The 13,581-nt window shown below is 37.7% G+C and overlaps 1 protein-coding gene across 4 annotated transcripts in view; it reads left to right on the plus strand.

Moving 5' to 3' along the window:
- Nucleotides 1–13,581, plus strand: part of MEMO1 (mediator of cell motility 1) — a 128,670-nt gene that overhangs the window by 55,590 nt on the left and 59,499 nt on the right. For all 4 annotated transcript variants that reach the window (XM_065890954.1, XM_065890955.1, XM_065890956.1 and 1 more), the window contains one exon: nt 9,656–9,737. In XM_065890954.1, the coding sequence (XP_065747026.1) occupies nt 9,656–9,737 (82 nt within the window). The remainder of the gene's footprint in view (nt 1–9,655; nt 9,738–13,581) is intronic.

Consider the following 13,581-nt stretch of genomic DNA (forward strand, 5'->3'; position numbering starts at 1 on the left):
CATATGGTAATTCTATTTTTAGTTTTGTTTTTTTTTTTGTGGTACGCAGACCCCTCACTGTTGTGGCCTCTCCCGTTGTGGAGCACAGGCTCCGGACACGCAGGCTCAGTGGCCATGGCTCATGGGCCCAGCTGCTCCACGGCATGTGGTATCTTCCCGGACTGGGGCACGAACCCGTGTCCCCTGCATCAGCAGGCGGACTCTCAACCACTGCGCCACCAGGGAAGCCCTATTTTTAGTTTTTTAAGGAACCTCCATACTGTTCTCCATAGTGGCTGTACCAATTTACATACCCAGCAGCAGTGCAAGAGGGTTCCCTTTTCTCCACACCCTCTCCAGCATTTGTTGTTTGTAGATTTTCTGATGAAGTCTATTCTAACTGGTGTGGGTGATACCTCACTGTAGTTTTGATTTGCATTTCTCTAATAATTAGTGATGTTGAACAGCTTTTCATGTACTTCTTGGCCATCTGTATGCCTTCTTTGGAGAAATGTCTATTTAGGTCTTCTGCCCATTTTGGGATTGGGTTGTTTGTTTTCTTAATATTGAGCTGCGTGAGCTGTTAATATATTTTGGAAATTAATCCTTTGTCCGTTGATTTGTTTGCAAATATTTTCTCCCATTCTGAGGGTTTTCTTTTCATCTTGTTTGTAGTTTCCTTAGCTTTGCAAAAGCTTTTTTAAGTTTGACTAGGTCCCATTTGTTTACTTTTGTTTTTATTTCCATTACTCAAGGAGGTGGATCAAAAAAGTTCTTGCTGTGATTTATGTCAGAGTGTTCTTCCTATGTTTTCCTCTAAGAGTTTTATACTGTCTGGTCTTACATTTAGATCTCTAATCCATTTTGAGTTTATTTTTGTGTATGGTGTTAGGGAGTGTTCTAATTTCATTCTTTTATAGGTAGCTGTCCAGTTTTCTTAGCACCAGTCATTGAAGCGACTGTCTTTTCTCCATTGTATATTCTTGCCTCCTTTGTCATAGATTAGTTGACCATAGGTGCGTGGGTTTATCTCTTGGCTCTCTGTCTTGTTCCATTGATCTATATTTTTGTTGTTGTGCCAGTACCATATTGTCTTGATTACTGTAGCTTTGTAGTATCGTCTGAAGTCAGGGAGTCTCATTCTTCCAGCTCCGTTTTTTTCCCTCAACACTGCTTTGGCTATTTGGGATCTTTGGTGTCTCCATAGAAACTTTAAGATTTTTTGTTCTAGTTCTGTAAAAAATGCCATTGGTAATTTGATAGGGATTGCGTTGAATCTGTAGATTGCTTTGGGTAGTATAGTCATTTTCATAATATTCATCCTTCCAATCCAAGAACATGGCATATCTCTCCTTCTGTTTGTGTCATCTTTGATTTCTTTCATCAGTGCCTTTCAGTTTTCTGAGTACAGGTCTTTTACCTCCTTAGGTAGGTTTATTCCTTTGTATTTTATTATTTTTGTTGCAATCGTGAATAAGATTGTTTCTCCTTAATTTCTTTCTGATATTTTGTTGTTAGTGCATAGGAATGCAAGAGATTTCTGTGCATTAATTTTGTATCCTGCAACTTTACCAAATTCATTGATTAGCTCTAGTAGTTTTCTGGTGGCATTTTTTGGATTATCTATGTATAGTATCAAGGCATCTGCAAACAGTGACAGTTTTACTTCTTCTTTTCTGATTTGGATTCCTTTTATTTCTTTTTCTTCTCTGACTGCCGTGGCCAGGATTTCCAAAACTACGTTGAATAATAGTGGCGAGAGTGGACCTCCTTGTCTTCTTCCTGATCTTAGAGGAAATGCTTTCAGTTTTTCACCATTGAGAATGATGTTTGCTGTGGGTTTGTCATATATGGCCTTTATTATGTTGAGGTAGGTTCCCTCTGTGCCCACTTTCTGGAGAGTTTTTATCATAAGTGGGTGTGGAATTTTGTCAAAAGCTTTTTCTACATCTATTCAGATGATCATTTGGTTTTTATTCTTCAATTTGTTAATATGGTGTATCACATTGATTGATTTGCGTATATTGAAGAATCGTTGCGTTCCTGGGATAAATCCCACTTGATCATGGTGTATGATCCTTTTAATCATACACCATGGTGTTGTTGGATTCTGTTTGCTAGTACTTCATTCAGGATTTTTGCATCTATCTTCATCGGTGATATTGGTCTATAATTTTCTTTCTTTGTATCATCTTTATCCGGTTTTGGTATCAGGGTGATGGTGGCCTCGTAGAATGAGATCGGGAGTGTTCCATCCTCTGTGACATTTTGGAAGAGTTTGAGAAGGATGGGCATTAGCTCTTCTCTAAACGTTTGATAGAATTCACCTGTGAAGCCATCTGGTCCTGGACTTTTGTTTCTTGGAAGATTTTTTTTTTTTTTTTCATAATCATGATGATGCCTTTATTACTGCTTGGAAGGTTTTTAATCATAGTTTCAATTTCATTACTTGTGATTGGTCTGTTCATATTTTCTATTTCTTCCTGCTTCAGTCTTGGAAGTTTATACCTTTCCAAGAATTTGTCCATTTCTTCCAAGTTGTCCATTTTATTGGCATACATTTGCTTGTAGTAGTCTCTTCGGATGCTTTGTACTTCTGCAGTGTCTGTTTTAACTTCTCGTTTTTCATTTCTAATTTTATTGATTTGAGTCTTCTCTCTCTTTTTCTTGATAAGTCTGGCTAAAGGTTTATTAATTTTGTTTATCTTCTCAAAGAACCAAGCTTTAGTTTTATTATCTTTGCTACTGCTTTGTTTCTATTTCATTTATTTTTGCTCTGATCTTTATGTTTTCTTTCCTTCTACTAACTTTGGGTTTTGTTTGTTCTTCTTTCTCTGGTTCCTTTAGGTGTAAGTTTAGATTGTTTATTTGAGATTTTTCTTGTTTCTTGAGGTAGGATTGTATTGCTATAAACTTCCCTCTTCGAACTGTTTTGCTGCATCCCATAGGTTTTGGATTGTCATGTTTTCGTTGTCATTTATCTCTAGGTATTTTTTGATTTTCTCCTTGATTTCTTCAGTGATCTCTTGGTTATTTAGTGACATTTTGTTTAGCCTCCATGTGTTTGTCTTTTTTACGTTTTTTCTCCTGTAGTTTATTTCTAATCTCATAGCATTGTGGTTGGAAAAGATGCTTGATATGATTTCAATTTTCTTAAATTTTCCAAGGCTTTATTTGTGACCCAAGATGTGATCTATCCTGGAGAATGTTTTGTGCGCACTTGAGAAGAAAGTGTCATCTGCTGTTTTTGGATGGAATGTCCTATAAATATCAATTAAATCTATCTGGTCTGTTGTGTCATTTAAAGCTTGTGTTTCCTTATTAATTTTCTGTCAGGATGATCTGTTCACTGGTGTAAGTGAGGTGTTAAAGTCCCCCACTATTACTGTGTTACTGTCTATTTCCTCTTTTATAGCTGTTGGCAGTTGCCCTACGTATTGAGGTGGTCCTATGTTGGGTGAATATATGTTTATAACTTATATCTTTTTCTTGAATTGATCCCTTGATCATTATGTTGTGTCCTTCCTTGTCTCTTGTTACATTCTTTAATTTAAAGTTTATTTTATCTGATATGAGTATTGCTACTCCAGCTTTCTTTTGATTTCCATTTGCATGGAATATCTTTCGCTATCCCCTCACTTTCAGTGTGTATGTGTCCATAGGTCTGAAGTGGGTCTCTTGTAGACAGCATATATATGGGTCTTGTTTTTGTATCCATTCAGCCAGACTGTGTCTTTTGGTTGGAGCATTTAATCCATTCACAGTTAAGGTGATTATCGATATGTATGTTCCTGTCACCATTTTCTTAATTGTTTTGGCTTTGTTTTTGTGGGTCCTTTTCTTCTCTTGTGTTTTATACTTAGAGAAGTTTCTTTAGCATTTGTTGTAGCTTTAGAGCTGGTTTGGTGCTGCTGAATTCTCTTAGCTTTTGCTTGTCTGTAAAGCTTTTGATTTCTCTGTCGAAACTGAATGAGATCCTTGCTGGGTATGGTAGTCTTGTTCGTAGGTTCTTCCCTATCATCACTTTAAATATATTATGCCACTCCCTTCTGGCTTGTAGAGTTTCTGCCGAGAAATCAGCTCTTAACGTTATGGGAGTTCCCTTGTATGTTATTTATCATTTTTCCCTTATTGCTTTCAATAATTTTTCTTTGTCTTTAATTTTCGTCAGTTTGATTACTATGTTTCTTGGCGTTTCTCCTTGGGTTTATCCTGCCTGGAACTCTGCGCTTCCTGGACATGGGTGGCTATTTCCTTTCCCACGTTAGGGAAGTTTTCGACTATAATCTCTTCAAATATTTTCTTGGGTCCTTTCTTTCTCTTCTCCTTCTGGGACCCCTATAATGTGAATATTGTTGAGTTTCATGTTGTCCCAGAGGTCTCTTAGGCTGTCTTCATTTCTTTTCATACTTTTTTCTTTATTCTGTTCCTTGGCACTGATTTCCACCCTTCTGTTTTCCAGGTCACTTATCCGTTCTTCTGCCTCAGTTATTCTGCTATTGATTCCTTCTAGTGTATTTTCCATCTCAGTTATTGTATTGTTCTTCTCTGTTTGTTTGTTCTTGAATTCTTCTAGGTGTTTGTTCTTGAATTCTTCTAGGTCTTTCTTAAACATTTCTTGCATTTTCTCGATCTTTCCCTCCATTCTTTTTCAAGGTCCTGGATCATGTTCACTATCATTATTCTGAATTCTGTTTCTGGAAGGTTGCCTGTCTCCACTTCAATTAGTTGTTTTTCTGGGGTTTTATCTTGTTCTTCATCTGGAACATAGCCCTCTGCCTTTCATCTTGTCTGTCTTTCTGTGAATGTGGTTTTCGTTCCACAGGCTGCAGGATTGTAGTTCTTCTCTACTTTCCTCTTTTTAAGGAAGCTACTTCATGTTAGAAAGTATGGAATTTCCTAGAGGACAGTAATTATTCTTTACTATCTCTTGATTGACAAAATAGATGATTTAAAAAAGGTAAAAGAAGTTTCGTTACCACTGTTAAATGAATATGTATTTCTTAATCTGTAATTGATAGATCTTACATTTATATAGAGATTTATTTTATCTTTAGGTAAAACTTGTTATGCATATAGTTTTGTGGAGTCTTTGCAGTCCAAGTCCCTTTTTTGGTTGGCCACCGTTGATCTAGACTTGCTATTGGAGTGTGGTCTATAGGCCAGCAAACGTTGCTGTTACTTGCAGAGCATATTAGAAATGAAGGATCTCAGGCCCCACTCCAGACCTACAGAATCATAATTCATATTTTTTTTTTTTTTTTTTGCTGTACGCAAGCCTCTCACTGTCGTGGCCTCTGCCACCGCGGCATGTAGGATCTTCCTGGACCGGGGCACGAACCCGTGTCCCCTGCATCGGCAGGCAGACTCTCAACCACTGCGCCACCAGGGAAGCCCCCCATAATTAGTATTTTAATGAGATCCTCAGTTGGTTCCATTGCACATTTTTTGAGAACAGTTTATAGAACACATGATGTTTTTCAGAGTCAGGAGGCTGTTGAATTGTTTTTCTCTCCGAAGAGGAATAGGAGGAGCAGACTAAAGAGAGTTAAAAATCTATTTGGCTTGCTTAATTACCGTATTTTAGAATGGATCTGTTAATTAGTTGCATAGGAATTCCTGAAAATGTGTGTGTGTGTTTAGTATCTTTGTGGTTTTGTCACTATGCAAATAAACTTTTTTGTGAAATATTGTTTGATTTAATTGGGACTCAAACAGAAGTGTACTGACTTGCCTACAGCACATTATTTATTGTCTGTTTCTTAAGGAAATACCTTAGCATTGATCCTTTGGGAACCTACTTTTACTGTTTATCCAAAGGGGTACATGCCCATTTATTCCTCTCAGGGCAAGGTCACACAACCATGAAGTAGTTTTGCTAGGATTTTTCCTTTTGATTGATTTTTTCTATTCATCAGTGTGCCTTCAAATTCAGTGATATTTGAGAAAGAAAGCACGCATTCTACATCACCTTCATGTATTAAGGATGCCATATTGCCAAGTTTCAGCTTCTGTGGAAGAATGCAAATTTTTTATTTGACACTTTACAGATCAACAGTTAAGCAGCCATTTGTAATAAATAGATACACTCAGTTATCTTACTTAAAAATAATGGAGAAACTTGGAGTTTGACTTTTACCTTAGGATCCTTATGAAGAAACTGGTTCTTTTACAGAAGGACTGTTAAGAAAGCTTGGTTTAGTGCTTAAAACCAGTGAAGTTGGTGGCAGTAGGGTTGCTGAATCGGGAGATATTGTTTTCTTTGTTTTATTTCATTTTAAATTTGTTTTGTAAACTTCCTGTGACATGGAAATACTTATTTTAAGTTAACATGAAATTTATTAGGAAGCTAAAATTTTAATTTACTTTGAAATTAGAAACCATTTATCCTTGAATTAGTAATGAAATTATTTAATATAAGTTTTTTGGTAACTGTTCTTAAATCTAAGTTTTGAAAATAAAGTACATCATTTGATTGCTGAATCGGACCTTTTTTGTACTTTAGCAGTTTATAGATGGGCTAGCCATTTATAAACTTGACTTGTTTTTGTATATAGTCCTAAACACAGAATTTCCAAATCTGTAAATGCTTCATCTCAATGGATATTTGGCAAGTACAAATTAGAAGAAACAAAGGGGTATGATTTCATACCCATATCAAATTGGCAAAAATGAAAAATTCTGACAGTATCAGATGTTGGTAAGGATGTAGGGAAATGGGAATTTTGAGCCATTGCTGATGTTGGAGAAATATAATTTAAACCAAAACCTCCTGCCATCTCAGAAAACTTCTCTTCAAAGGTAGAAGAGAAAGAAAATTTTATTTTTGACTAAGCATTAAGCTACAATATGATGCATGTCACCGGCTATCTGCTAACAGATTGCAAAGATGTGAAGAGTGGTTATCCTTTTATTTAGCTAAGCAGATAAAACCCATTATATGCATATTCTCAAGATAAATTATGAGTAGTGTTCAAGTAAGAGGACTTGATAGAAACATTTGTCACACATAGTTCATCCTAAATTCACTTGGTAATTGAGGTGACCATATGTATTAGCTAATTGCTTTATCCAAAGGAAAACTAAACTTACATATTTTTATGACAGGAGGTAATTTTGCAACTTGGGGCTAGGTGGCCCTCTGAAGTTAGTTCCTGTCCCACAGAAACTGGCAGAAAGGGGCACTATCTCCCTTGATTATCACATTTCAAAGAGATGGCTTTTGGGTCCTTGAGAAAGATGGTCCTGAGTTGCTGATTAGAGGCTTATTTAGCTTTTTTTTAAATTTAAATTTTAGAAAGTTTTTATTTTTAATAAATGTATTTATTTATTTATGGCTGCGTTGGGTCCTTGTTGCATCATGTGGGCTTTCTCCAGTTGCGGTGAGCGGGGGCCACTCATCATTGTGGTGCACGGACTTCTCACTGCGGTGGCTTCTCTTGTTGTGGAGCACTGGCTCTAGGCGCGTGGGCGTCAGTAGTTGTGACTCATGGGCTCTAGAGCACAGGCTCAATAGTTGTGGCACACGGGCTTAGTTGCTCCGTGGCATGTGGGATCTTCCCAGACCAGGGCTTGAACCTGTGTCCCCTGCATTGGCAGGCAGATTCTTAACCACTGTGTCACCAGGAAAGTCCCATTAATTTTTTATTTATTTATTTTTTTGCTGTATGCGGACCTCTCACTGTTGTGGCCTCTCCCGTTGCAACAGAGCACAGGCTCCGGACGCGCAGGCTCAGCGGCCATGGCTCACGGGCCCAGCCGCTCCATGGCACGTGGGATCTTCCCGGACCGGGGCATGAACCTGTGTCCCCTGCATCGGCAGGCGGACTCTCAACCACTGCGCCACCAGGGAAGCCCCCCTTTAATTTTTATTTTAGTTTTTATTTTATTTTTAAAACAATTTTTGGGACTTCGCTGGCTCATGGGCTTCTCATTGCGGTGACTTCTCTTGTTGCGGAGCACAGGATCTAGGCATGTGGGCTCAGTAGTTGTGACTCGCGGGCTCTAGAGCGTGGACTCAGTAGTTGTGGCGCACAGGCTTAGTTGCTCCGCGGCATATGGGATCTTCCCGGACCAGGGATTGAACCCGTGTCCCCTGCACTGGCAGGCAGATTCTTAACCACTGGACCACTAGGGAAATCCAGTATTTTATTTCTTAATAAAAGAAGATCTTAAGTAAATAAGATAGAATGTTAAGGTTTAATTTATTTGGGCTGTCAATCCATGAGTGTTTGTTATATTATTATCTAGGTTCTTTTGTAATGTTTGAATATTTTTTTATTAAAAGTTTAAAAAGAGAGAGCCAGAGAAAAAGGGGGCAGTAGTTGGGGGGAAATCAATTTGCTAGTATTGCATATTTGCATGGTAATGATAATGATCTAGTAAAAAGGGAAAAGTTAGTGCAGGAGACAAGGATAGTTTTAAGAGCAGAGTCCTTGAGTATGAAAAACAAAGTGAGATCCAGTGCAGAAATAATTTGTTTGGCTTTTGATAGGAGCAAGGACAATTTGTTGAAACAGGAGGGAAAGCAGAATAAATGGTGGGAAGAGGAAGTAGTTCTCTTCTGAATTTAGGGCGACTAACATTCAGGTTTGCCTGAGACTGGGAGGTTTCCCAGGATGCAGGACTTCCAGTGCTAAAACTGGCAAAGTCCTGAGCAGCCAGGATGGTTGGTTATTCTGCTTGTTTTTCCTTAACGAAATGAAAAGTTTGATCATCTGTTGGGAATGGGAATGGGAAGGGGATGATGGTTTAAGGTAAAAAGAGAAGCTATATGAAGTAACTCTCTATCTTAAAGATAGGTGAGCAAATTCACTAGGTTGTCGTGGTATGATTTCTGGGCTTTGTTTGCTAAGGATCTGCTGTAATTTATGAGTATAATTTCAAAGTTCATATGGTTGTGTTTCTTTACAGTCTCATTCAGCTGTTCAGATGGAGGTGCTTTGTTAAGTGGAAGGTTGGTTTCAACTACGATTTGTCTACACTGGAGAAAGAGGAGCAAAGGAGGGAGGCCACAGGCAAGGGAGTGGTTATAGTGATGGATCATCAAATCTCAGGATGGGTATAAAAAGTGGAGAAGAGAGGATGAAGGACAGTTGGAAAAGTGACTCCAACAGATTTCTAGACGTGAACTGGAATGATAGGAAGTGAAGAGAGTGGGATGCTTGAAATTGAGGTTTTTGAGGTGGTGTAGTTACACTGGTTATTGATATGGTGATGGGAATAGGGGGCTGGAGTGGATGGCAGGAAAGATCTTTTGAGTGTGGTAATGATCACTCCATGGATGTGATTTTAGTGATTAAGGCAGGTTTTGGTACTCTAAAATATATTCAGTTATTTTCTTTTCATATACTATATTTTTCTCTTTCTTGTTTCATTTTGTTTGATCATTGCCTCAAATTGTAGATTGTATTGTTCTTGAATGAAGATGGTTGTAAATAAATAAGTGGATGGATAAAAGCAAATTTTGTTGAATCAGTGCTTGTCTTTATCACATGGCTTGCTACTAGAAACTTTGTAGTTGGTTAAGTTTCAAACATTAACATCCAAAATGATGATCCACTGCCCATTAAGCTATTTTAGTTCCAAATAGGTTCAGTGAGGACTTTGTGTCATGTATGGTTATTAGTACTGTATTGCTTTGCTCACTCCTGTTTCTCTCTTTCTCTTTTTATAGGACCGCAACTGAATGCACAGCTAGAAGGTTGGCTTTCACAAGTACAGTCCACAAAAAGACCTGCTAGAGCCATTATTGCACCGTAAGTTTTAAGGGTCTTTACCCAGAATCTTTCATATGTTAATTATTAATAAAGAATGGGTATCTACGGATTGAATTAAAAATCAAATGCTGTGTTGAACTGAAGAAGTTATATTCACTAAATTTCATGATTCCTGTGGCTTTCACTTTAACTCAAGGATAAAGGAATTGGCTACTTTATTTTCTCAGATGCAGAAATATCAAAATTTACTTTTGGTAATAAAACTGACTTTTAAAACAGAGTTGTTTGCATTAGATAAACTTGGTGATTTCAGTAGTATTTGGTACAAATGAATAAGTTCTGTTTTAAACATTGAAAAGATCTACTTTAATCACATAATTTTAAACTTATAATGAAGAATGGATTAAACATAATATGGTGCAGTATGGAGTAGCAGCCAGATTTTTAGGGGAGGGGTAGACTTTTTTTTTTTTAATGAAGAAAATCTGTGACTATTTTGTCTATGTTAGAGGGCTTTTTGAGAACTACAGGCTAGCAAACATACAGTTAACTATGTGTCTGTGTATGATGTGAATTCAGTTAATTTTGATATGGTAAATGTTGGAGTTTGTACTATTTCTGTCACAGCAGCATCTTTTATGTGACTTCTGTTGAGTTCAGGTTGGTACCTTGATAAATAGTAAATAGTAAAAATAATAGCAACCACTTATTAAACAATAAGAGAATTAAATGAGTAAATACACATAAAAAGCTTACATTAATGTAATAATAAGTATTCCATAAATGTTATGTATTTTTTGTGCCACACTTTTTGTTAAATACTCCATTTGTATGATCTAACTTCATCTTGTTTAAAAGATTCAGGAAGCTGACTATACTACTTACCAACTGTGACATATAAGTTATTTAATCTCTTGTGCCTTTGTCTCCTTGGTAAAATTGGAATAATAATATTACTTTCATATAGTTTTTCCAAAGATTAAATGAGCTAATCTTTATAAAACTTTTAGCATAATGACTTGCTATTACTTATTTGGTTATTCAGCAAATATCTACCAGGCTAAATGCCAGATACTCTTCTTTGTGCTGCTCTTTGAATAAAACAAAATCACTACTCTCGTAGTGCTTGCCTTTTAGTATTTGGGGAAGACAGACAGTAAATAATTATATTCTGTGTCAGGTGCTGATGGGTGCTAAGAAAAATAAAGCAGATAAGAAGATTGAGAGTGACAGTATGGGTAGGGAGTTGCTAGTTTAGATAGGATAGTAAGAAAAGGTCTTCCTCATAAGGTAACAGTTGAGTCTAAATGATGTGAGAGAGAAGTTATGCAGATGCCCAGGGAAAAAGGGTTTCAGGTTGAGGACAAAGCAAGGACAAAGGCTCTGGGGCAGGATACGCTTAATGTGTTTGAGGAAAAGCAAGGCCAGTGTAGCTGGAGTGGCGTGTGTGTGGAGAAGAGTAGTGGATGAGGTAGGCTGCGGGGGCTAGATTGTAGGGATGCTTTGTAGGAGAACATAAAAACTTTGGTTTTTGCTTCTTTTTTTTTTTTTTTTTTTTTTTTTTTTTGCGGTACGCGGGCCTCTACTGTTGTGGCCTCTCCCGTTGCGGGGCCCGCTCCGTGGCATGTGGGATCTTCCCGGACCGGGGCATGATCCCGTGTCCCCTGCATCGGCAGGCGGACTCTCAACCACTGCGCCACCAGGGAAGCCCTCCTTTTTTTTTCTTTTCTTTTTTTTTTTTTAAGGTAGAAAAGCAACAACAAATATTTTCTTGTTATATAGGCACAAAAGTGTCTTTGTAAGAACGAGCTTATATAGTAATTAGACAACTTAAAATTTTTAAGATTTCTACTTTTATTTCAAATCAAAAACATACTTTTAAATTTTTATAAATTCTAGCTCTCTGGGACCACCTTTTCTTAGATTTTGCCTTCATAGGAATAAATCATATGAGGGCAACCTTAAAATAACAAACTCAGAACCTAGATAGCACACTTCTGAAAATGCTTAAACAGTTTGCTTATTTTTATATGGGTGTAGATTAAATAGAATAATGTCATTTATTGTTGATGTTATTAAAAGATTAGGGCTTCCCTGGTGGCGCAGTGGTTGAAAGTCCGCCTGCCGACGCAGGGGACACGGGTTCGTGCCCTGGTCCGGGAAGATCCCACATGCCGTGGAGCGGCTGGGCCCATGAGCCATGGCCGCTGAGCCTGTGCATCCGGAGCCTGTGCTCTGCAACGGAAGAGGCCACAACAGTGAGAGGCCTGCGTACCGCAAAAAAACAAAACAAAACAAAACAAAGCAAAAACAGATTAAATATTGACCCATAAACCAACTGTTGATCAATTTTAATGAATTCTAATCTATGTAACATAACCAGGCACATTTGGGAGAGGGATTCAAAAAAATTTAATTTGACTAAAAAATATCCTTTGGTTGCGTTTGGAACTATCTTACTTATATTGAGGCACAGGAGACAGTATGTGGCCCTGGGATATATATTGAAATGATCTCATGAGCTAGGAGTTCCAGAAGCCTTCTTACCATGACTGCCAGTTACCTTGATGCCAAAATTGTTGTTTATCTTGCAGTATTCAGCAATAACTCAGCAACCCTTAGAATGGAGCTGTACAGGTATACATCACTTAAGAAACATCTTATTGAATATAAAAATATAAGCAGATAATTGTGGAAGGGGCTTAATTTACATGATGAAATTATTTTTTACTGTCAAGCACAGACAATGAATATTGAAGGCCATACATTTAAAGCAGAATTTGATTTCTTAGTAGTTAACCAAGTAGGAATAGTATGGAATAAAGGATACTTTCACTTTTTGTTGTGTACCTTTTATTACGGTTTGACTTTTTTTTACTGTGTACATTATACCTTTAGTATAAAAACCTGTTTGAAAAATTTGAAAACTAAGAAACATTTATATAGAAGACCAGGTTGTATATAGTGAAGCATACCTGTAGAGCTCTACCAGTACATGTCATGAGACAATCTTCATAAATTATCTAGTTAACTTAAGTTACTGGAGATTTGCAGTCCTTGTTAATGTTAACAAACAATCTTCTAAACAGTCTCATAGTGCGTTCTGTGTTGTGTTGTGTGCTTGTTTGGCTTGGTTTTGGTTTTGTCTCACTTCCTTTTACATAGTGAAAGCAGATGTGCCCTGTGTGAATGATAGGCCAGAAGACAGGCTCCTTGCATTAGCATAGAGTTTGAGCTAAATCTGGTAGAAACCATCAAGACTTTCCCAGTCTTGTTAATAGTAAGAAGGACTGGTAGGTTATTCATGGCAATATCTCAAATCATACATACTCTAGCAGTAAAAAAAAAACCCTCAATATGTAACATTGTGGTTAGTTTATTCTTACTTGACTTTTTTTTTTTTTTTTTTTGCGGCACGCGGGCCTCTCACTGCTGTGGCCTCTCCCGCTGCGGAGCACAGGCTCCGGACGCGCAGGCCCAGCGGCCATGGCTCACGGGCCCAGCCGCTCCGCGGCATGTGGGATCCTCCCGGACTGGGGCACGAACCCACGTCCCCTGCATTGGCAGGCGGACTCTCAACCACTGCGCCACCAGGGAAGCCCCTTACTTGACTTTTTAGCTCATAATATTGTTTGCTTAATGTTTGTGAGATTCCATTTGTAAAAATAAAATATTCTAAATAATGACTGTTTTACCTGAATATTTCTTGGATATAATCATTTACTGATTTTTTTATCGAAGCAGGAATCTTTAGGGCCATTGAGCAGTGCCTGTGAAAGAAAAGAATAAAAGGCTAGGTGCAGCAAAACAAACCTGAGATGGAGGTTGCTGCTTCTGTAAACTGTTCGGGGCCAGTTGTCATTCAGGTTGATTCTGTACGTTT

The sequence above is a fragment of the Phocoena phocoena genome, chromosome 14 (assembly GCF_963924675.1).
Source record: "Phocoena phocoena chromosome 14, mPhoPho1.1, whole genome shotgun sequence".
In the NCBI taxonomy this organism is placed as follows: domain Eukaryota; kingdom Metazoa; phylum Chordata; class Mammalia; order Artiodactyla; family Phocoenidae; genus Phocoena; species Phocoena phocoena.